Here is a 21,019-nt window from a genome sequence, read left to right as displayed (position 1 = left end):
GGTCACCTGGCAAATTGGTGGCAGAGCAGGAAGGAGCTCCCAGGCCCCCCCCCCCATCCACAGTGGAATCCCCATCCCTTGTCCTTCGCTCCCTCCCCAGCTCAGGCCCTCCTCCGGGGAGCCCCCTGGGTCCAGCACCCTGGCACCCAGTCTGGTCCAGGCAGAGCCCAGGAGAGAAGTCGCAGTGCTTGGAGGAGTAGGCGCAGAAGCCGTCGCGTTCTCAGCCCTGGCTCTTTGTCTGCTGCTTTGTGATGGTAAGTGCTCCCCCTAAATCAGTTCTGTGACACTGTTATTGTTGCCCAGGGCGCAAGAGTCTAAACTTTTCCCCTGAGGTCAAGAATGTGGCCAGTCCCCAAGCCGCCAGGAGCAGGGGCCTGGGTGGCTGGGGGTGGGGCTGGGGCCTCACCCCGAGCTGGGGCGAGATGTGGAGGGGAGGGGGTCAGCGGGAACAAAACGCTTTGAAATGCCTCCTCTCCATCACTGCCAACATTGTCCGCTGCCCGCGGGGGGCCTGGCACCGCCTCGCCGGGGCTCCGGCCCCCAGCCCTGGCCAGGCCCGGCCCGGCATCTGAAAATGGACAGAAGGTTATTGTCCCTCTTCGCGGTCCTTTGTCTGCCCCAGTTCCAGATGTCTAGGCTGGGACCAGGGAGCTGACCCATGGTGGGCAGGGGGGGAGAGGACAAAGGGGGAGAGCACGGGTCACTGCCTCCTGAGGGGTCGTTCCCAGACCCTGAGATCCCACCCAGCCATGGCCCAGTCACCTTCTGGGCTGTCTCAGCCCTGGGATTGTCCCTGTTCCCTTGTCCCTTCTCCCCCTCCCACCAGACCAGGTTCGGGCCACAGGAAGGAAGGCCACAGGGGTGCAGGAGTTAAGTGCAGGAGGCCTTGGGATCCCCACAGCTTTACCCCAGTAATTGTGATCTTGGGCAAGTTGTATCTCCCTTGCAGCCTGCTGTCCCCATGGAGGGAGGTTCCACAGACCAGGGTCCAGAGCCTTATGTGCCAGCTCCCTACTGGGTGTGGGGGTGCACAGTGCTAGGTGGGCCACTCAGATCCTTCCAGATTATGGTTAGCAGTCACAACAGTAAGGGGTGATACTTCCCACCCCTCTCTGGGTTGGGTGCTGGGCTAACCACCTCACCTGCATTATCACCATCCTTTCACAACAAAATCAAAGACACAGAATATTGTTCTCACGTCCATTTTCCAGTTTTGGACCGTGACACTGAGATGTAAAGTCACTTGCCCAAAGCCAGGATGCCAAGAACAGCAAAGCCGGGATTCTAGCCCAGGCTGACCCGCAGCCACCCAGAGGAATGATCTACTAATAAATACTTGGAAGGTATTGAGCACAGAGCCTGGCATGGCTCCGGGAGCTGGTGGTAACTCCGCCCATCAGTGATCCCATTTCACAGATGGTGCTACCGATACCCAGATACCTTTCCTGGTGGGGTCGGGGGGAGTGCGGCAGGCAAGGAGCTCAGGGAGAAACTTAAATAGCAACAGCAACAGCGATTCCAGAACCGCCAGGACTGGCCGGATAGCGGCAGGCAGACCAGTTTCAAACGCCAATTCTGCTTGGGCTCCTGCAAGCAACTTACACTGGCCATTGCCTCAGTTTCCTCATCTGTAAAATGAAAACATTCCCGACGTCACAGGGATGTGGTGAAAATTAAACTAAATAATGCCTTAGCACAATGCCTGGCACACAGCAGTTAATGATAGCTATTATTATTCTTATTACTATTGTTATTATTCTGAACAAATTTGTCCCTTTGAAACTTCCTCTCACCTGGGGTCACCTGAGGACAAGGCTCCGATAAGAGGAGGGGATGTCAGGTTAGCAGCTGTTGAGGGGGTGGGCATAGCAAGGCTTGGTCTTCTTGGGGGGGGTCTCTGGAAGTCTTGCAACAGGCTACTCCCGCGGGGTGGGGGCTGGGGTGGTGGATGTAGGAAGGAGCTGGCTGGGCCCAGAGGAGTTAACAGCTCCCAGGCCCTGGCCCAGTGGGGCTGCCACGCTGCAGCCCCAGCCACAGCAACAATTCTCACAGAGCTGCTTCCTGATGGGCAAAACAGCTGGCTACCCGGGGAAAACAGCTGGCCTAGCCCCAGCTTCCTGAGGACAGAGGCAGAGCCTCAGAGGAGGACAGCTCCACATCTGGGGTCCTGGGAGATGAGGGCATGGCCAAGAGGGAGAGGGTGGTCCTCTGGAGTGGGTGTGGGCGTTGGGTGGGACCCCTGGAGATGAGAGGGTGTGGGCGGATTCTTGGAGCAGAGGCCAAGGTATGCTAGGTCTAAGCAGAATGGGCAGAGCGACTCCAGCTGGGCAAGGGGTCTCAGTCTCCCCTCAAAGAGGAAAGATGAGGGGCAGGGGAGCCGATGGGGGTCGAGCCTGCACTCAGCCCTGGGTCCTCTTGGAACCGGGCTCAGAACTGAGCTAGGAAGGAGCACAGGCGGGTCTCCTGGACTCCTGTCTACCGAGCTGCACCCAGGACCAGAAGCAGGGCATGGGCCCCTCCTCTGGCCAGGATGCTGGGCTCCTTTGGCCACAAAGCAGGACAGGGGCCCAGAGAGCCCCCAACCCAGGAGACGTGAAGCTGGCAGCTGGTAAGAGCTCCATCCAAGCAACCTCCCTGCCGTGGGCCCCTGTTCCTAGCTTGCTTGGCTGCCAGGCTGTGAGGACCCCCAACCTTGAGGCTCTGTCTGGGCCCTGGGGTTCCCCCAGGCTGCCCCCACCCATTGGAAGGGAAGAAGCACCTGAGACCTCACATGAGGTTGGGCAGGGTAGGCAGAGGGTTAACACGGGTGTAACCAGAGTCCACTGGACCAGAGCCACCTGCCTGGGCTTCTGACCCCCAAGTCCACAGGCCAGACACCTCTAGGTTCTTTCTGACCAAGGGGGCTTCTCTAGCCCGCCTTCCTAACCTGCAGGAAGAGGGGGTCGGCCCCTACCTTGGGTGTGCCAGCCTCAGCGCCCCTCTCCCTGATGAAGGCCATCGTGCAAAGCCTTTGCCAGCGGACAGGCCTTGGAGCAGAGGCTCCCAGCGGGGAAGAAGGCGCAGGGGAGGGGGACAATTCTTCCGGGGTCTCTAGCTCCCAAAGCCAGACTGAAGCCTAAGGCGCTGGCGCCACCACCTGGCTCTGCCCAGAACCACAATGGCTGAGGGATGGGTGTGAGGATTCTGGGAGTCCGGGTGGGGTCTGGGTAGCCCAGAGCCCAGTTAAATGTTGGCCCAGGGTGGTCTGGACCTATTCAGCAAGAAGGGCCCAAACCATCTTTTCTTTTGTTTTGTTTTTTCCCAGGCATAGAGTCTACATGACCCCGAGAATGAGGCCATAGTCCCCATAGGACAGCAGCTTCAAAGTTTAGCCCACATCAAAACCGCCTGGCAGCCTTGTGGCTTTAACGTCCGCTCCCACAGTTTCTGACTCTGTGGGTGTGGGAGGGGCCAGGAATTTGCATCTGTAACAATGTCCAGGTGCGGCTGATGCTGGCTGGTCTGGGGACCATGTTCCGACAACCACTGCTTTAGCATTTCTGTGGATCTGGCCCGCTATTACCTCTGTAGAGTATGTCCTGTTATTATATCTGGGGGCAAAAAAAATTAGTGGAAGTACAGGTGCATGATCAGCCCATCTCAGTCCGTGACCCACCATATTTCTACTGAGAGCCCACCTTAGGTCCGGCTGGCCCTGCTCTAGGGCTGGGGATAAAATGGTAAACGAGATGGACGGGTCCCCGCCTCAGAACTGACAGCCAGGAGGGTCTGGCACGTGATCTTCCCACCTGGGAGTCTAAAAGGCAGCTCGAAAGAAGGTCCAGACAGACCTCGAGTCACAGTCCACCAGCTTCATTTCAGGTCTTCCCCGTTGAGTAACTAGCCCACCAGCCGGTCCAGCTGCAAGCCCCGAGTCACCCAGATTCCTCACTCTGTCTCCTGCATGGAATCCCACAAGGCAGGGGCTCTGCCTCCATAGTGCGTCTGCTCTCTGCCCACTGTCATCTGTCTCTCTGAATGTGATCTCCTCCTTCCCTCCTTGCCCCCCTGGCCCACCCTCTGCGTGGCAGCCAGAGCAATTTTTTAAGGCATTATCACATCACTTCTCTGCTTACCCTCTCCAATGTCTTCCTTTTTTTTTTTTTTTTTAAATTTTTAGTGTTCATTTTTAAGAGAGAGACAGAGTGTGAGTGGAGGAGGGGCAGAGAGAGAGAGGGAGACACAGAATCTGAAGCAGGGTCCAGATTCCGAGGGGTCAGCACAGAGCCTGATGCAGGACTCGAACTCAGGAACTGTGATATCATGACCTGAGCCAAACTTGCATACTCAACGTACTGAGCCCCCCAGGCACTCCCAAGTGTCCTCCTGTTGCACTTAAAACACATCCAAAATCCTGATGCAGCTTTAAGGCCCTGGGTGGTCCTCACCTCTTCCCATACTCCCTTGCTCCCTGGGCTCCAACCACTGGCCTCCTTGCTTGTTCCCCCCGCAGGATCTTGGCCCAACCTGTCCCCTCCAGGTGGAACACTCTTCTGCTAGAACTGGCCTGAGCAGGCTCCCCTTGTGCCCTGAAATAACCTCGATGTTGCCCCCTGCCCCCAGCTACTCTCTGTTCTTATGAACTGGTTTTATTTTGTTCATAGCACTACTATTCTTTGAAACTATTGGTTTATCAGTTTGTTTGTTTCCTGCCTGTGCCCTCACCAGAATGCGAGCACCCTAGAAGCAGAGATTGTCTTATGCACTATGTGCTCCGTAAATACTTGCTGAATGAATGGGATTATAGAGGATGCCATGGCAGGGTAAGTCCCCCAGACATGACATGGGGAAGGTTTTCCAGAGGAAGTTAGTTGAAGGCTGAGACAGGAGGGCCTATAGAAGTTCAGGCGGAGAAAAAACAAACAAACAAAAGGATGTGGGACAGTCCTAAAGCATGGAGTGTTCAGGAAAACTGTACCTAGTCCAAATCGGCTTGAGCAGATTAGAGGAGAGGGGAGGTCAGAGGAGTCAGAGAAGTGTCACATAGGCCACGCAGGGCCTCGCTGCTCTGTGAGGGGTTTGAGCCCTATACTGAGGGCAGTGCGCAGTCCCTGAAGGGTGTTAACCCAGGGCATCTAGAAAGAGTGGCTGAGGGCAGAATGGTTTTTAGGGAGAAAGTGTGGGGGGCAGGTCTCTGGGAGATGCTGTGGGCCAGGTGAGTGGTACTGGTACACCAGTCGAGCGGCAGAGCAGAAGGAAACAGGTGGCCAAGTGCCAGGGATATTGAGGAGGTGGTTTTGCCAGGATGAGGTGATGGAGTAGGTTGAAAGAGGGATGCGGCATCAGTGACACCCAGCTCTCCAGCTTGAAGGACCAGGTGGCAGAGGTACCATTCTCTAAATTGGGGAGGCCACCAGAGGGGGAGATGTTGGGGGGAAAGGGTAGAGTTCTGTTTTGAGCAAATGGAATCTTGGGGCACTTGGCTGGCTCAGTCGGCAGAACATGTGACTCTTGATCTCAAGGTTGTAAGGCTGAGCCCTACCCCTGAGTGTAGAGTTTAACACACACACACACACACACACACACACGCACACACACAGAATGTGGGTCCAAATGGGTAGTGGAGACACTTGCGGTTTTCCAGAAAGACAGAGTGGCCCACGTGGTCAGCTGCTGAAGAGAACCCTCTTCTTGGTTGAGGAGGTAATATCCTTTGTGGGGAGTGGCCAGGAGGACTCTGGTCTTGGCAGGAGCAGTTTGGTGGAACGGAGATGAGGAAGGGACCCTTGGAGCAAAGCACAGATCCTCGTTCAAGGGGTTTGGAGGGAGAGAGAGAGAGATAAGACTGTGGCTGGGGGCCCGCAAACAGCTTGGTGTTTTCCTGTTTTAAACTGGGGGAGATTCAAGTCCTTTGGAATGTCAAAGGAAGCACCCAGAAGAGAGGGAGGCTGATGATTCCAGGAAGGACAAGGGCATTTAGAGCTTAGGGCCTTTCCATCCTGAGGAGGGGGTACCTCTTCCCGTGGTACCAGGCAGTGAGAGCTGCGGTAGGCTTGGGGGAAGGGGATGGAGGTGTGCAGCCTGGAAATGAGAGCTCCCAGGTGAAGCCTTCTCTTTTCTCCAAAAAGTATCAGGGAGATCCTCCTGGAGCAGAGATTGCAGAAGCTGTGACATGCCACTGAGGAGAGGAGGCAGGAGCAGCACAGGGGAAACGGCCCGTTGGGCCTGGTCAGAGTCCAGTGGAGAGTGGAAATCCTGTCTGCAGTAGCCCCAACATGCCGAAAAGCAAGATGGTTATAGGGTTTTCCCGGACAGGGTTGATGGGAGAACCCACAGGCAAGGGAGTCAGTGACAGGCTGGATCACTTGATGGACTGGGGAGAGAGGAGAGGGACAATGGGACGGGTCAATGCATTCAGAGGAGAAGGAGGAGAATTGAGGAGGAGGAGCTGAGGCTGGAGAAGAATTTGGAAACCCCTGTGACCAGCAGGATGGACAGAGGCTCTGGGATGACTCCAGGATGGGAGAGGAGTGGCACGCTGCTTCCTTTTAGAAACGGAATCCCCATTCTGGGACCGGGAGTGCCTTCTGGCCAGAGGCTACCATGCAAGGGAAGGGACTCTCCCAGAGGACTTCAGACCTTTCATTGTAGGACCACTAGCCACCTAGAAGCTTTGGAGTGGGGCTGGAGACCAGGACTCCAGGGTTCAATGCCCCCCCAGTTTGCCCCATCTTCAGGCAAGTCCATTCCTTGCTGGTTCCCCACCCTTCCCCCCTCAGCAGAGTTAGTGTGTATAGGCTTAGCCCTCTTGCCTGACCCTGGAAAGAGACTGAAGGGAGACCCAAAGGAGCCATAGGAAAGTAGGCCTTTACGGTGGGGAGGGGGGGGTGAATGGAAGGGGAGCTTGGCTTCTTCTCCAGTGCTGTCTTTCAGCCCCAGCAATTCTTCCGGGGCCAGGCTCCGTGCCAAGAGAAGCTTGGAGTGCATTCATTCCTCGCAAACCCACCCAGAGGAGGACCAGAGGTGGACCAGAGAAAGTGATACTGAGCTGGAACCTGCCGCTGGTGCCTTCAGGCCCCTCCCTTTCCTGCCCTCTCCTAAGAGAAGCTGGAGCCCCCTTCCCATCTCAGCTGGGGCCTCAGGACCCCGACTCTGCCCCAGGGGAGGCTATACCTCCTGCTTCGTACGTGGCTGGGTCAAGGTGCGGGCTCTGGGGTTCCCCCTAGCTCTACACTTAGCCTGAGAGTGGCTTTGCTCTCTTAAAGGGCCGCAGCGCCGCCGCTGCTGGCGGCGGAGGCGAGGACGACGACGCGTGGAAGACGCAGCGCTCGGGACGCAGCTGGATGGCGCGCCCAGGGCCGGGGGACCCCCGCCCCGCCCCCCAAGCCGGGAGTCGCCGCGCAGGTCTGAGAAGTTCCGCATGGGCCCGCCAGAGGGCGCCCGGGGGCGGGGGCGGGGCGGGAACCGGGGAGCCCGGCTAGGGCCGCTGCTGGTCGGTCCCGCCCCGCGGGGCTGCGACTGGGGTCCGAGGGTCGGATGGGTGGCCAGGGATTCCGGACTCAGGGGCGCCGGACGCTCAGTGGAGCCGGATTCCGGGGGCTGAACGCTCCGGGCTTCGGAGTGGGGCGTTCTCAGGCACCGGGGCGGCTCGGAGGCCGTCCCCCGGGACCCTCCCCTCTGCCTCCCTTCCCCCCGCCGGCGCCCAGCCGGGAGGGCGCTGCCCCTGGGTCGCGAGTGCGGCGGGTCTCCGGGTCCTGGTCCTCCGCTGCCCCTGGCGGAGGAGAGGGCACTTGAGAATCGGCGCGTAGCGGGTGGGAGGGGGAGCCCACTCTTCGGGGGTACGCTCCCCCCACCCTCTCCGGCCGTCTCGGCCCCGCCCCGGCCCCGGGCCCCGCCCCGGCCCGGCCGCACCGCCCACTCCCCTCGGCCGGGCCAGAGCCCCGGGGGCCGCTGCCGCCGCCGCCGCCGCCCGAGCGCCCGCCATGCGCGCCGCCCCCGCCGCCCCGCTGCTCCAGCTGCTGCTCCTGCTGGGGGCGAGGCTCCAGGCTGCGGGAGTCGTGGAGCCACCGCTGCCCGCCGTGGTCCTTACCATCCTGGCCCGCAATGCCGAGCACTCACTGCCCCACTACCTGGGCGCGCTGGAGCGGCTGGACTACCCCCGGGCCAGGCTGGCCCTCTGGTGAGAGAGACCGGGCATTGGCACCCTCTGGGCATGTACCCCCGGGTCCCACGGACAGCCTCCACCCCAGATGGGCTCGTCTGTTCGTCCAGACACCACCCAGACAGGCCCCTCCCCTGGCAGACAGGCCCTCCGCAGTCGCGAGCCCCTGGAAAGAACCCCTTATCCCCTTGGCTCTGCGGACTGACCTCTGAGGACTTAGGTTGACCCCGAAACACTCACCCCGGCCCCTACTCCTCCAATGGGGACCTCCTCTGGGTTTAAGTGGGGTCCTCTTGCCCTAGCTTCAGAGCCCAAACTTAAGCCTCGTGGGCCCTGTGATTGGCTTGACCTGGAGTGGAGCAGACAGGAACAGCTGGCCTTCCCTGGGTCCCCACGTGGCAGAGATCAGCAGGACTGGGGGATCCTGGGGAGCAGGTGAGGGTGCTATCAGTCTGGTTCCATGCTGCTCTGCAGAGGGGTCAGAACTGCTCCTTCTCTGGGCAGGTCCCAGCCTCTCTGTGGAGGGTGTGGGTCCTGCCATCCGAGGGCAGAGCCCCTTCCCTAGAATCTCTCCCCCAGCCGTCCCCACAGGGCGCTGGAATCAGAGGCCACAGTCTGTGGAAGCCAGAACAGGGAGGAGTCCCAAGCTGAGGTTGGGGATAAACCGAGAGAAATGACAAACTACCCCCCACAACACACCAAAGTTGGGCTTGGGGTGGAGCGTGGCCTGGGGAGGCGGCCCACAATGACCACAGTTTGGGAGTTAGTTAGTTCCCACCCCGCCAAGACGTGACACGTAGTTAGTCCTCACTTCTGGGGAACTGGCTTAAAGGGGCAGGATCGCCTAAAACCTGGGGTCTTGGCCGAGCCCTCTGCGTCCCCCTCTGTCCTGGGAGTCCCTTCCACAGAGGAGAGGTTATGCTCTGTGGTAAGGGAGCTCCGTCCCATCAGCCCTTCTCAGGGGATGTTCAGAGTACGGCTTGGTCCTTATCACAACTTTCGGGCAGGGGAGGCAGCAGCTCTTCTGTCCAGTCCTGAGAGGGGGAAGGGACTGACCTGTCTCCTGGCGAGGACGGAGGGTATCGGGGGCACGTGGCAGGTGTGTTCCTCAGAGTTGAGGTACTTTTTCTTTCAAATGCATTCGTATCCTGTCGTCTCAGCCCATGAGCCACGCAGGACAGCTTACAGTTACAGAGGCAGAAAGTGAAGCCCAGGGACCGATGGGACTTGCCTGAGGTCCCGCAGTGGGTCACAGACCTGTGACTGGGACCCGGCTGCTTGCCTTACTCTGTAGCACACCTCCTTCCGCTGCAGCACCCAAGGGTCGTCTAGCCTCCCAGGTGCTGGTGCTCCAGGGGTCACGGCTGCCTCGGGGTTTGGCTCCTCTGTGGCTCCGCCCCCTCACCCTTCTTCCTCCTGTGTCCCCAGGTGTGCCACGGACCACAACACGGACAACACCACACAGATGCTGCAGGAGTGGCTAGCCGCTGTGGGTGATGACTATGCAGCTGTGGTCTGGAGGCCTGAGGGGGCGCCCAGGTGGTGATCTCAGGGGCAAGGTTCTTGGGGAGATGGGCTATAGCTATAACCTAGAGAGGAAAGGGGACAGCCCCAAGCCACAGCCTTCAGGCCAGGGCTCTGTCCACTGCTCTGCAGAGACGAGGACCACATGTACCTGCCCCAGGGGAACATCTCGTCTCTTTACCCTCTCAGGTCCTACCCAGATGAAGAGGGTCCCAAGCACTGGACCAAAGAAAGGCACCAATTTCTGATGGAGTTGAAACAGGAAGCCCTGACCTTTGCCAGGGACTGGGGGGCTGACTACATCCTGGTAAGAAAGCCTGGCTACGATGGGAGTTTCCCTCAGGCGGCGGTATCAGTCCCTGATAGACATCTTGCTGTGACTTGACAAACCTGTAGGCTGGACCCTCCAGCTAGCAACCTGGGTCAGAACCCAGACCAGATATTGAGCTTGGATCCCCATGTTTGAGTTCACATTAGCTACTAAGCCTGGATCCCTGAGACAGATTGCAGGGTATATACTGAGCCTAGATTCCTAGAGCCCAGAGTGTAAACTGAGCCTGGTTCCCTGGACTAGAACTCAGAGTAGGTCTTTGACTCTACTCCCTAGGTCAGATCTAAAATAAAGTTCTCACGGGGCACCTGGGTGGCTCAGTGAGTTAAGCATCTCACTTTGGCTCAGGTCATGATCTCACAGTTTGGGAGTTCGAACCCTGCATCAGGTTCTAAGCTGATGAGCCCCTCTCGACAGCTGAGAGTCTGAAGCCTGCTTCAGATTCTGTTTCCGTCTCTCTCTGTCCCTCCCCTGCTCATGCTCTTTCTCTCTCAAAAATATATTTTTTTTCTAAGTTTATTTATTTTTGAGAGAGATAGAGACAGTGTGAGTGGGGGAAGGGCAGATAGAGAGGGAGAGAGAGAATCCCAAGCAGGCTCCATGCTGCCAGCGCAGAGCCCGATGCAGGGCTTGAACCCATAAAATCATGAGATCATGACCTGAGCTGAAACCAAGAGCCAGACGTGCAACCGACTGAGCCACCCAGGCACCCCCCTCCCTCTCAAAAATATAAATAAACATTTAAAAAATGTTTAAGTAAAGTTCTTAGATCAGCAACTCAGGTTTAATCCCTGGACCCAATCCATGAACCAGTGCTCCAGACTAGATCCTTGGTCCAGAAACAAACTTACCTTGTTTATAGGTTCGAACTTTCTAACGGAAACCCTTCGGATCCCAGGAGATATATGGGGTCTCTGGCAATCCAGAGGGATCCCACTCAGTGAATCCTTGGGGGTGTAGCCCAGACAAGGCTGGGGCCTGTGACAGCCACCTCCCAAAAGTTTGCAGATACAGACAACATTCTGACCAACAACCAGACACTGAGGCTTCTGATAGAGCAGCGGCTGCCCGTGGTGGCCCCCATGCTGGACTCCCAGACCTACTACTCCAATTTCTGGTGTGGGATCACCCCCCAGGTAAGGCTGGGATGGAGGCCTCAGGTCTGTGGGCCATGGCGGGGGAGCAGTGCTCTGGGGAGGACGGGCCGCTGTCATAGCTCAGAGCAACCCTTTTCCCCAGGGCTATTACCGCCGCACAGCCGACTACTTCCCCACCAAGAACCGCCAACGCCGGGGCTGCTTCCGTGTCCCCATGGTCCATTCCACCTTCCTGGTATCCTTGCGGGCTGAGGGAGCAGCCCAACTCGCCTTCTACCCCCCTCACCCCAACTACACCTGGCCTTTCGACGATATCATCGTCTTCGCCTACTCCTGCCAGGCTGCTGGTGAGGACCAGCTCTCTGTGAGCATTCCTGGAGGCCTCTGGGCCTTTGCACATGCTGTTCCCTCTGCTTTGCACACCCTTCTCCAGTCTCCAATTCATCCTGTTAAACTCTTGTTGGTCCAGGTCGTAGCCTTTCTTGAGCCCGCTATGCCAGTAGGCTAGATGTCCTTCTTCTGGATTCCTGGCACTTTCATGCATTGTTTCATTAGGCAAATGTTTATGGAGCACCTACCATGTGCCAGGCACTGGGGAGACAGTGGTGAGTAAACTCAGGCAACCTCTGCCCTCCTGGAACCTCTAGTCCAGTCAGTCCAAGGAGCTCACAAATCAATGTGCAATCACAGCCATGACAGGAAGGAATGTTTCTTGATTCTAGGTGCTCAGGGAGCTTAGACCAGAATAGATCTGGTCAGGGAAGGCTTCCTGGAGGGTATGAACTTTGAGGCTGAGATCTAAAATATGGGAAAGCATCAATAAGAGCAAGAAAGAGCATTTCAGGCAATGGGACCGGCAAGTGCAAAGGCCCTGTGGTAGCAGGGAACGTAAGAAGGCAGGTGACAGGACCCCAATAAGTGAGGAAGACATGGTACAGGCTGAGCCAGGGGCCAGCCTATGTGGGCCTGACCAGCAAGCATCTGGTCTTTAGCCTGAGAACATTGGGCAGCCAGGAACACTCTGATGTTGGCATTATTTTTAAAATGGAAATTACTGGAGAGTGTTTGGGCTGAATTGGGCTAAATCCAGTCCTGAGAAAGAGTCAGAGATGGGAGTGAGACAGAGACACCAGCGTTGAAAAGAAAATCTTAAGAAGAGACTAATTCGGGAAGAATGAGAAGTGACCATCTAATCCAGAAGTGCCGTACATGAGCAAGCGGGCTGCCAACAGTGGCCAGAGGGGAAAGTGTGGTAATTGGCTTTTTCATGCAAGGGGTATTGGTGGAGTCCGTTGCAGACAGGCAAGATAGGAAATCTTACCAAGTGCAAAAAGTGAGCGAAGGAAAAACAGAGTCATGGAGAATCCGTGAGAAGCAGAAGTGTTCCCTTGCTTTTCCAGGGCTACCGCTGTTTCAAGGGGCAGCCGCTGGAAGGAATTTTGTACCGGGGTTTTGTCTGTATCATTCAGGCTCCCGGCGCCCAGCTACTGAGTCCCTGCTCTGGACCAGGCTCTGTGCTCCCTGCTGGGCATGGGGTTGACTTTTAAGTAAATACTGTGCGCCTGTCGCTGAAGAATTCGCAGTCCATACGAGATAAAAGGGAAATAAGTAATTACAATAAAGGTGACAAATATTGAAGAAATAGAAAAGGTGGAGGGCAGCGCGGGCGGGGCAGGAGGTGTGGGGTTGCTTAGAGGGGTCTGGGCACAAGGTGATGGTGCTGGATCCAGGCGGGTAGCAGGGACGGGCATAGGTGGGGGAGCTTTAGCGGGTGGGGCTGGCCTGGCCCGACGGCTGTGGTCAGGTGAGAGTTTGTCTGCTCCTCCCTCCCCAGGATGCTCACCACCATCCCCCAGCACCCAGCTGGTACTCTAGACACATCTGTTGAATGAATAAACCATCTCGGCAGAAGGGTCCCTTAGATACTGTTTGAGTAAAGCCCTTTCTCCCTCCAGCCCCACGGTTGGGACACTGAGTCCCCAAGAAGACACATGCTTTGGGTTCTGAGAGCCCTGCCCCGCCTGCAGCACCCACCCAGCCTCTCTCCACAGGAGTCGCGGTCCACGTGTGCAACGAGCACCGTTATGGGTACATGAACGTGCCTGTGAAATCCCACCAGGGGCTGGAGGACGAGAAGGTCAACTTCATCCACCTGATCTTGGAGGCGCTAGGTGAGGGCTGGGAGATGGGGTGCTAGCCGGCTGCCACTGTTCCCTGCCACCCCCTGTGCCCCTTCTCCCAGGCCCTGGACCTGACTGGGCAGTGGGCTTGGGGTCTCAGCCTTACCTCTAATTCATTCCTCGTCTCTGGGCAAGTCCTTCTCCCTGCTGGGCCTCATTGTCCCCATCTCTACAATGAAGGCAGGTGAATTCTATGATCTCTGAGGGCTCTTCCTGCTGGGTGTTCTGCCGAGGGGGCAAAAATGAAGTGGGGGGCTAGGACTCCAGGGTCACTGCTGACAAGAGCCAGTAGGGATTCATGATTAGGGGGTACTTTTCTTCTGCAGTGGACGGGCCCCCCATGTGGGCCTCAGCTCACGTGTCCCGGCCCCCAAAGAAACCCAGCAAAATGGGGTTTGATGAGGTAAGTCCCCTCAGCCCACAGGAGCAGGGTGAAGAGGTGGGTGGCCTCTCCCCTCCCTCTGCACCCACCCCCGACTCTGCACCCACCTCCCCTTCCTCCTCCAGGTCTTTGTCATCAGCCTGGCCCGCCGGCCCGACCGCCGGGAACGCATGCTAAGCTCGCTCTGGGAGATGGAGATATCTGGACGCGTGGTGGATGCTGTGGATGGCCGGTGAGTCTCCCTGGGGGTGGGGCCCTGGGCAGCTGAGGGAGCAGTGTGGTCCCTTGGAGCCCCCTAGGAATGGGGAGAGCAGACAAATGAATTGAGTGTTAGCTGTTCCAGGAGGTACTCAAACAGGGCCTGAGTCATTGTGTCATAGAGAACCCCAGGGCAGACCCCGATAGGACAGGATGGCCTCCTTCAGCCTACTGGAGGGAGGAGAGTACAGTGGTTAAGGCCCAGAATCTGGAGCCCCGAGGCTTGCGCTCCAGCTCTGTCACTTACCAGCTGGGTGACCTCTGGCAAGTTACCGCCACCTCTCAGCCCTGCTGTGTGAATGGCAGACAATTGTGTCTCCCTTTTAGGACTTGTAAGGGCTCAGTGAGGATTTTGCACAGGGCCTGACACATAGTAAGTATTCCAAAAGTTAGGCGTCTTTATTATTATCAGGCTTATTCTTTTCCATCTTGGACTTAGGTCCCTGATGGGTGGGGGTGGGAGCGGGCCAGTCATGTGGCCCTGGGAAACCAGAGGTCACACGGCTGCACTTGCCCACTGCTGTTTGCCACTTACACCCCACCCCCACCCCCCGCCCTTCAGATGGCAGGATGTCCATCTTTTCCCTGGGCGTCTGCCCAAGGAGTAGATACCGTGTTCCCCACATTCATTCTGGGGAACATCTTCTGACAGCTTCAGGCCACATGAAGCAGTAACAAGGCTGACATCTCCTTCAAACTAAACTCCAGGGTGCCCCCAACAGGCACAGGCGAGGCGCCCCTGGATGGGTCCCTGGCGGGCACCCCGTACCCCATTAGTCCCGTCTCCCTCAGGACCCTCAACAGCAGTATCATGAGGAGCCTCGGCGTGGACCTGCTCCCTGGCTACCAGGACCCCTACTCAGGCCGCACACTGACCAAGGGCGAGGTGGGCTGCTTCCTCAGCCACTACTCCATCTGGGAGGAGGTGAGGAACCCCCTTTTGGCCCACACCCCCCACAGGCAGAGCGGGGCCACCCTACTCACTGCTCTGTGCTCAGCACCCAAGGGAATCCGTGGGTGAATTCATATATTTTTAAACACCTGGCCGGCAGCTTTTTTGTTTTTAATTTTTTTTTAATGTTTATTTATTTTTGAGAGAGAGAGACAGAGTGTGAGTGGGCAAGGGGCAGAGAGAGAGAGACACACACACAGAATCCAAAACAGGCTCCAGGCTCTGAGCTGTCAGCACAGAGCCCGACGCGGGGCTTGAGCTCACGAACCGTAAGATCATGACCTGAGCTGAAGTCTGACGCTTAACCGATTGAGCCACCCAGGCGCCCCAAGACCTGGCCTGCAGCTTTAAACTGTGTTCATCCCTGTATCTCATTCATTCTGTCATCTCTGTTGAGCACCTCCTGTGTGCTAGGAGATATTCTGCTCTGAGAATACGGAGACAAACCAAAAAAAAAAAAAAAAAAAAAAAAGGCCTTTCTGGTTCTCTTGGGGCTCAGGGACCAGAGGAGGGCACAGAAACCGAGGAAGAACCAAGCTTGCCATGGAGGGTAGATGTACAGGCTTGTCCTAGAGTGTGGACCAGCCTAGATTCCTGGACTGATGTGGAGTCAGGGTGGCATTGAAGGGCAGTGAGAAGAGGCTTCTGGGCAGAGGAAAACAGTGGAGCAAAGGCCCTGAGGCAGGAAGGAACTGTATGTTCAGAAGTGGGAAGAAGAAAGGCCTGGGACTTGGCCAGGAGGACTCAGCTTAGGGCTGCCGGTATGGGCACCAATGAGAGGTCACTGCCTGGCCACTGAGGAGGGATGAGGGGACTGGTCCTGCAAGGGGACGGTGCCCCCTCCAGGAGGCAGCACCCAGGCCTGCTTCTTGTTTTTATTTTCTACCGTAGCCAAAATAGTGCATGTGAGCTCATATTTCTGTTTGTCTCCCTCTGTCTCTGAGCAGATTGAGACTGTCTCTGAACGTGATTTCTATTTCACCGTTGACTGTGCTGATTTCATGTTCTTTTCACATTTCCAGAAGTTACAAAAAGTACTTTTTCTTAGGGATCATGGGGGCTAGGGTCTTTCTTCAGAAAAGTCCAGGAGGCCTGGTGAGGAACTGGGCCTGGAGTCCAGTAGATGAAGGTTCAGATCCCAGTTCTGCTACGGGCTGTGTCCTTGGACAAGTGGTCGTACCTCCCTGTGTCTCCGTCTCCTTACTACAGTACAGGGACGTCGTGTGTCCTGCCTCTCGAGGGTCCCTGGGATAAGCAGTAATTCTGTGGCCCCTGGGGTATGGCAGCGCTCTGTGAATACAGCAAAGGTTATGATGGCTGTCATGATTCTCTTGAAGATTCTACCTCAGGGGAGGGGGCCTGGGGGGCCTTGAATGCCAGAGCAAGATGTTGGAATTTCAGTCCCCAGGCGGTGGGAGCCCCAGCAGGCTTTGGAGCAGCTGAGTGACTGACATGGCCAGGGCTGAACCTTTGGCATATAACTCAGGCCAGGGAGAGTCAGTCATTGTCAGGCAGGTGGAAGGGGACAGCCTGAATCTAAAGAGCCTTCCCCCTGTGTTGTGTCCCCTTCCCCCACACCACAGGTCGCTGCCAGGGGCCTGGCCCAGGTCCTAGTGTTTGAGGACGATGTGCGCTTTGAGAGCAACTTCAGGGGGCGACTGGAGCGGCTTATGGAGGAGGTGGAGGCAGAGAAGCTCCTGTGGGACCTGATGTAGGCAGCCTGCGCCTCCAGGGGCAGGGGAGAGGGATGGCCTCCCCACCGAGCCTGGCCTGTGGGATGCAACTGGGGAAGGGGTCCTCTGACACCCTAGGACCTACAGTGACTCCCGGGCCCCTTGGTGTCGCCCATAGCTACCTGGGCCGGAAGCAGGTGAACCCTGAGCAAGAGGCAGCCGTGGGGGGGCTGCCACACCTGGTGGTGGCCGGGTACTCCTACTGGACGCTGGCATATGTCTTGAGCCTGGCGGGTGCTCGCAAGCTGCTGGCCTCCCAGCCCCTGCGCCGAATGCTGCCTGTGGACGAGTTCCTACCCATCATGTTTGACCAGCACCCCAAGTGAGTCTCCGGTGGGGGCAGGGTAGGGTCACCTGACCCCGGGGAGCCTACCTCCACAAGCATGAAGTCCCCTCACTGGGCGGCTGGGGAGACTGAGGCTGGCGAGGCTGAGTCACTAATGCGAGGTCACCAAGGAGTAGCCCAGCCTAGCTTTGGAGTCAGACCAACCGAGGTGTAAACTTTGTGCTGCCGTGTGGTTTTTAGTCAAGCCACTTCTCTGTTCTGAGCCTCAGTTTCCCCGTCTGGAAAATGGAGACGACAGAAACTCCGCTTCTGTCATTTGTCGTGAGGTCTTGAGGGGGAGGGCAGTGAGGGGCTTCGGGCAGGTGAGGTGCCCGGGCTCCAGGCAGGGGCCCCACCTCAGCCCTCCTGAGCCTTCCCCCCGCCTCACAGTGAGCAGTACAAGGCGCACTTCTGGCCACGGGACCTGCGTGCCTTCTCTGCGCGGCCCCTGCTCGCTGCTCCCACCCACTACGCAGGGGACGCCGAGTGGCTCAGTGACACGGAGACATCCTCACCCTGGGACGATGACAGCGGCCGCATCATCAGCTGGAGTGGCTCTCACAAGACGCTGCGTGGCCCCCCCCTGGACCTGGCTGGCAGCAGCGGGCACAGTCTCCACCCCCACCACCCTCGGGACGAGCTCTAGGTGAGGGCGGGGCTGGGAAGAGCCCCCCCCCCACCCAGCCGTGTGCCTCGGTTTTCTCTCCCCTGCAGGCTGACTGCGTCTGGGTCTCTGTGTTCCCCTTCTCAGCCTGCCTTCTCCCCTCTCACCCTCCCTCCCTCCCTCCCGCTCTGTCTCTGTGTGTGGCTCCCTGCATTTCTGTGTCCACCTCAAGCTTCCTCTCCCTGCCTGTCTCTGTCTCTCGGACCTTCTCTGTGTCTTCTCCTGTCTCTGCCTCTGCATATCCCACTCCCGTTCTTTCTCTTTCTCTCTTCTCGCCCCTTCTGTCCCACCAGGTCCAGGCAGTGACTCCAGAAGAGCTCTCAGGAGCAGGCCGCAGCTGGCCAGGGAGCGGACCTGGAGATCGCTGGCAGGAGCCGCCACCAGAAGCCACAGACCCCATAGAGACCCGACTGTCACCTTAGGCATAGCCACTCTGCCCTCTGGCCCCACCTTACGTGGGGAGAAACCACTCAGAGATGGGTCCCCTTCCCCGAAGTTCACGTAGCAAAAGGGCAGGGCTCCCAGGCCCTCTCACCCTCCTGACTCAGGATCCGGGGTGGGGGGAAGGTGGGGGGCTCCCCAGCCTTCAGTTCCAAGCTGGGCCGACACCAGGAGCCCTGCCTTCCCCGCAGACCCAACTGCTGGGGCCCCTCTGCCATCTTCTACCTCCACCTCAGTCCCCTCCCCACTCGACGCCTGGGTCTCACCTGCCTGGGCCCACCCTCTCCCCTGGCCAGTGGGAAGTATGGGGGGGGGGGTGAGAGGAGGGCCCTTGCAGACTTCGTGCCCAGCACATGGTAGGCCCTCAATAAAAGCCAGCTGGTATGTGCACTTTATATGTCTAACTCCTGGATGAGCCTCTTTGTGTGTCATGAGGTCTGGGAGGGAAGGGTTCCCACCAAGGGTGCCCATGTGGAGGTGTCATGGCTGAGCAGTTGGAGAAGCAGAGAGAGGAGGGCAGCCTGGAAGAGGAGTCAGGCTGACTGGGCATGACCATCTCCTTGCCTGGTGATCTGGTGTGGATGCCATCCCTCCCTGGGTCTTAGTCTGGTGGTGAAATGGACATGGAAGGGAAGTGTCGTGGCTGGGTGGGTATGGAATGGCCTGGCCCGGCCCACAGTGAATGCTCACCCTTTGGGGCTGTCGTGGGCATCACTGGCCTCACCCTGATGGTCGGGGGGCAGGGGGGGGCGGTGCGCCCAGACCCGGGGCTGCTGAGCCTCCTTCCCTTTGAATCTTCACCTGTGCAGGTGCCACCCTTCCCCTGGGAGAGGTGGGAACGGTCCAAGACTCCCCTCTGGCCCTAACCAGTGTGGCCGCCAGAGGGCGAAAGAAAGCAGAATGTGGACCTTGTGGGCCAGGGGCGCCCTCTGCTGGGACGGAGCCAGCAATGGGGAAGGGAGCCTGGGGCCCTTGGAATCGCCTCCCTGTGCTGCCGGGCTACGCACAGCAGCTCCGCGTCTTCTGCTCTTCTGCTTAGAACTGCTGGCCTTCCTCCCTCTCCACCTGCCCTTCACAGGGTCAGGCTTCTGGGCCCAGCAGCCGTCTCCAGTGCCTGCACTCAGGCAGCTGGAGGGCATAGGGCGGTGGCTCCTTGCCTTGGCCATGGCTGCCTTGGCCTCCACCAGCACAAGACTGGCACTGGCATGCCTAGGTTTCCTTTGTCAGGGGAGCCCCTCTCCCCTGGCAGCTCCTTGACTTGGTTGTGGAAGCACCAGGGCCCTGGCAGAGTTGGACAGGCGCCCCCCGAGGCTGGGCTATCTTAGGTTCTACCCTGGCTGGGATATCTAGCCGGCTGGCCTGGCTTTGGTCCCAGGACCTGGAATGTCTGTGAGAAGGACTTTGGGTGAAAGCTATAGGATTGGTGCTTCGTTCCAAGAGTGAAAGCCATTGATTTCAGATGACTATGACCTTGACAAGTCACTTTTCCCCTCCAGGCTTGAGGTGTCCCCTTCGCTCATTAAAATAATCATAGATTATGGGCCTCTTATGGGCCAGGTTCAGGCATTAGGGGTACAGCAGTGAATAAAAGTAGCCAAAAAATCCCTGACCTGGTGCAGCTGACATTCTAGGAGGGAGATAGACAAAAATAAATAAGTAAATATTAGAGAGTGGTAGAGCAAAATGAGGAAGGAGACATCAAGTATGGTCTGAGAATGGGGCGCCTGGGTGGTTCAGTCGATTTGAGTGTCCTTCAGCTCAGGTCACGATCTCGCAGTTTGTGGGTTTGAGCCCCGCAGCAACTCTGTGCTGACAACTCAGAGCCTGGAGCCTGCAGCCTGCAGCCTGCTGCCTGCTTTGGATTCTGTATCTCCCTCTCTTTCTGCCCCTCCCCCGCTCACTCTCTGTCTCTCTCCCTCAAAAATAAACAAGCATTAAAAAAAAAAAAAAAAAAAAAAAGTATGGTCTGAGAAGTTCACATTTGACCAAAGGCTCAGAGGTGAGGGGGCAAGCTGTGGGGATAGCTGAAAGACGCCCATTTCAGACTAGGGGAACAGCATGTGCAAAGGTCCTGAGGCAGGAGCAGGACTGGCAGGTTTAAAAGACAGCAAGGAAGCCAGCGTGCCTGGAGCAGTGAGCAAGAAGGAGCCAGAGCCTGGAGATGATAGAGCCAAAGTCAGAGCCAGAGCAAGGAGGGCCTTGGAGGTCCTTCTGGCTTTTACTCTGGAACCGGGAGCCCCCAGAGGGTTTGAGGCCAAGAGACGACATGGTCTGGGGTGCCTGGGTGGCTTAGTCAGTTGAGCGTCCAAGTCTTGATTTCAGCTCAGATCATGATCTTGAAGTTTGTGGGTTTGAGCCCTGCGTCAGGCTCCGTGCTGACAGTGTGGCACCTGCTTGGGATTCTATCTCTCTGCCTCTCTCTCACAAAATAAATAAACTTAAAAAAAAAAAAATCTTCTTAAAAAAAAAAAAAAAAAGAAACGACACAGTCTAACTTATTTTAACATGATCACCCTGGCTACTGTACTGAGAATAAACTGTAGGTGGGCCCAGAGAGCCAGGAACCCATTGCAATACAATGATGCATCAGCCCAGGGTGTTCACTAGCAGTGGGGTGGTAATAAGGCAGAACCGACAGAATTTCTAAGGCAGGATAGGAGGTTGCAGATACGGACACCCAGAGCCTCCCTGTGCTGCCTAGCCATGGTCAAGCCCACTGTGCTCTTGAGCCCTTGGGCCGCACCTCCTTCAAGCTGTTTGTACAAGTTCCCAAGACAGCAGAAAACTTGCACGCTCTGAGGACTGGGGAACGTCCATCTACAGGGAGAATGTGATGTTGAGAATGTATTCCTGACATCTCTCCCATGGCAAATGCTGGGCGCAGCACAACTGGTCCCCAGGTTTTCATCTGCACTGCCCAGCTGGGATGGCAAGCAGGTGGTCCTTGGCAGGGTGAAAGAGGGCACAGATGTCGTGGAAGCCATGGAGCGCC

At 57.4% G+C, this 21,019-nt stretch overlaps 1 protein-coding gene across 7 annotated transcripts; it reads left to right on the top strand.

Moving 5' to 3' along the window:
- Nucleotides 1-100: 100 nt before the first annotated feature.
- On the top strand, nt 101-18,431 carry CERCAM (cerebral endothelial cell adhesion molecule). Of its 7 annotated transcripts, XM_053204534.1 has the most exons (17): nt 2,058-2,608; nt 3,305-3,571; nt 4,708-4,802; nt 6,937-7,162; nt 7,245-8,158; nt 9,569-9,679; nt 9,854-9,971; nt 10,997-11,131; nt 11,235-11,439; nt 13,144-13,263; nt 13,599-13,675; nt 13,780-13,886; nt 14,705-14,837; nt 16,448-16,575; nt 16,716-16,919; nt 17,313-17,568; nt 17,880-18,431. In XM_053204534.1, exons 5-16 carry the CDS (start codon nt 7,962-7,964, stop codon nt 17,566-17,568), a joined length of 1,791 nt encoding a protein of 596 aa, XP_053060509.1. In that variant the 5' UTR covers nt 2,058-2,608; nt 3,305-3,571; nt 4,708-4,802; nt 6,937-7,162; nt 7,245-7,961; the 3' UTR covers nt 17,880-18,431. The 7 variants fall into 7 exon arrangements, with proteins under 7 accessions (XP_053060513.1, XP_026891057.1, XP_053060509.1 ...); XM_027035256.2 differs by having other exon boundaries at nt 2,054-2,608; nt 4,708-7,162; nt 17,759-18,431; XM_053204536.1 differs by lacking the exon at nt 3,305-3,571.
- Nucleotides 18,432-21,019: the final 2,588 nt, after the last annotated feature.

The sequence above is a fragment of the Acinonyx jubatus genome, chromosome D4 (assembly GCF_027475565.1).
Source record: "Acinonyx jubatus isolate Ajub_Pintada_27869175 chromosome D4, VMU_Ajub_asm_v1.0, whole genome shotgun sequence".
Lineage (NCBI taxonomy): Eukaryota > Metazoa > Chordata > Mammalia > Carnivora > Felidae > Acinonyx > Acinonyx jubatus.
This window is presented reverse-complemented; position numbering and strand designations above follow the sequence as displayed.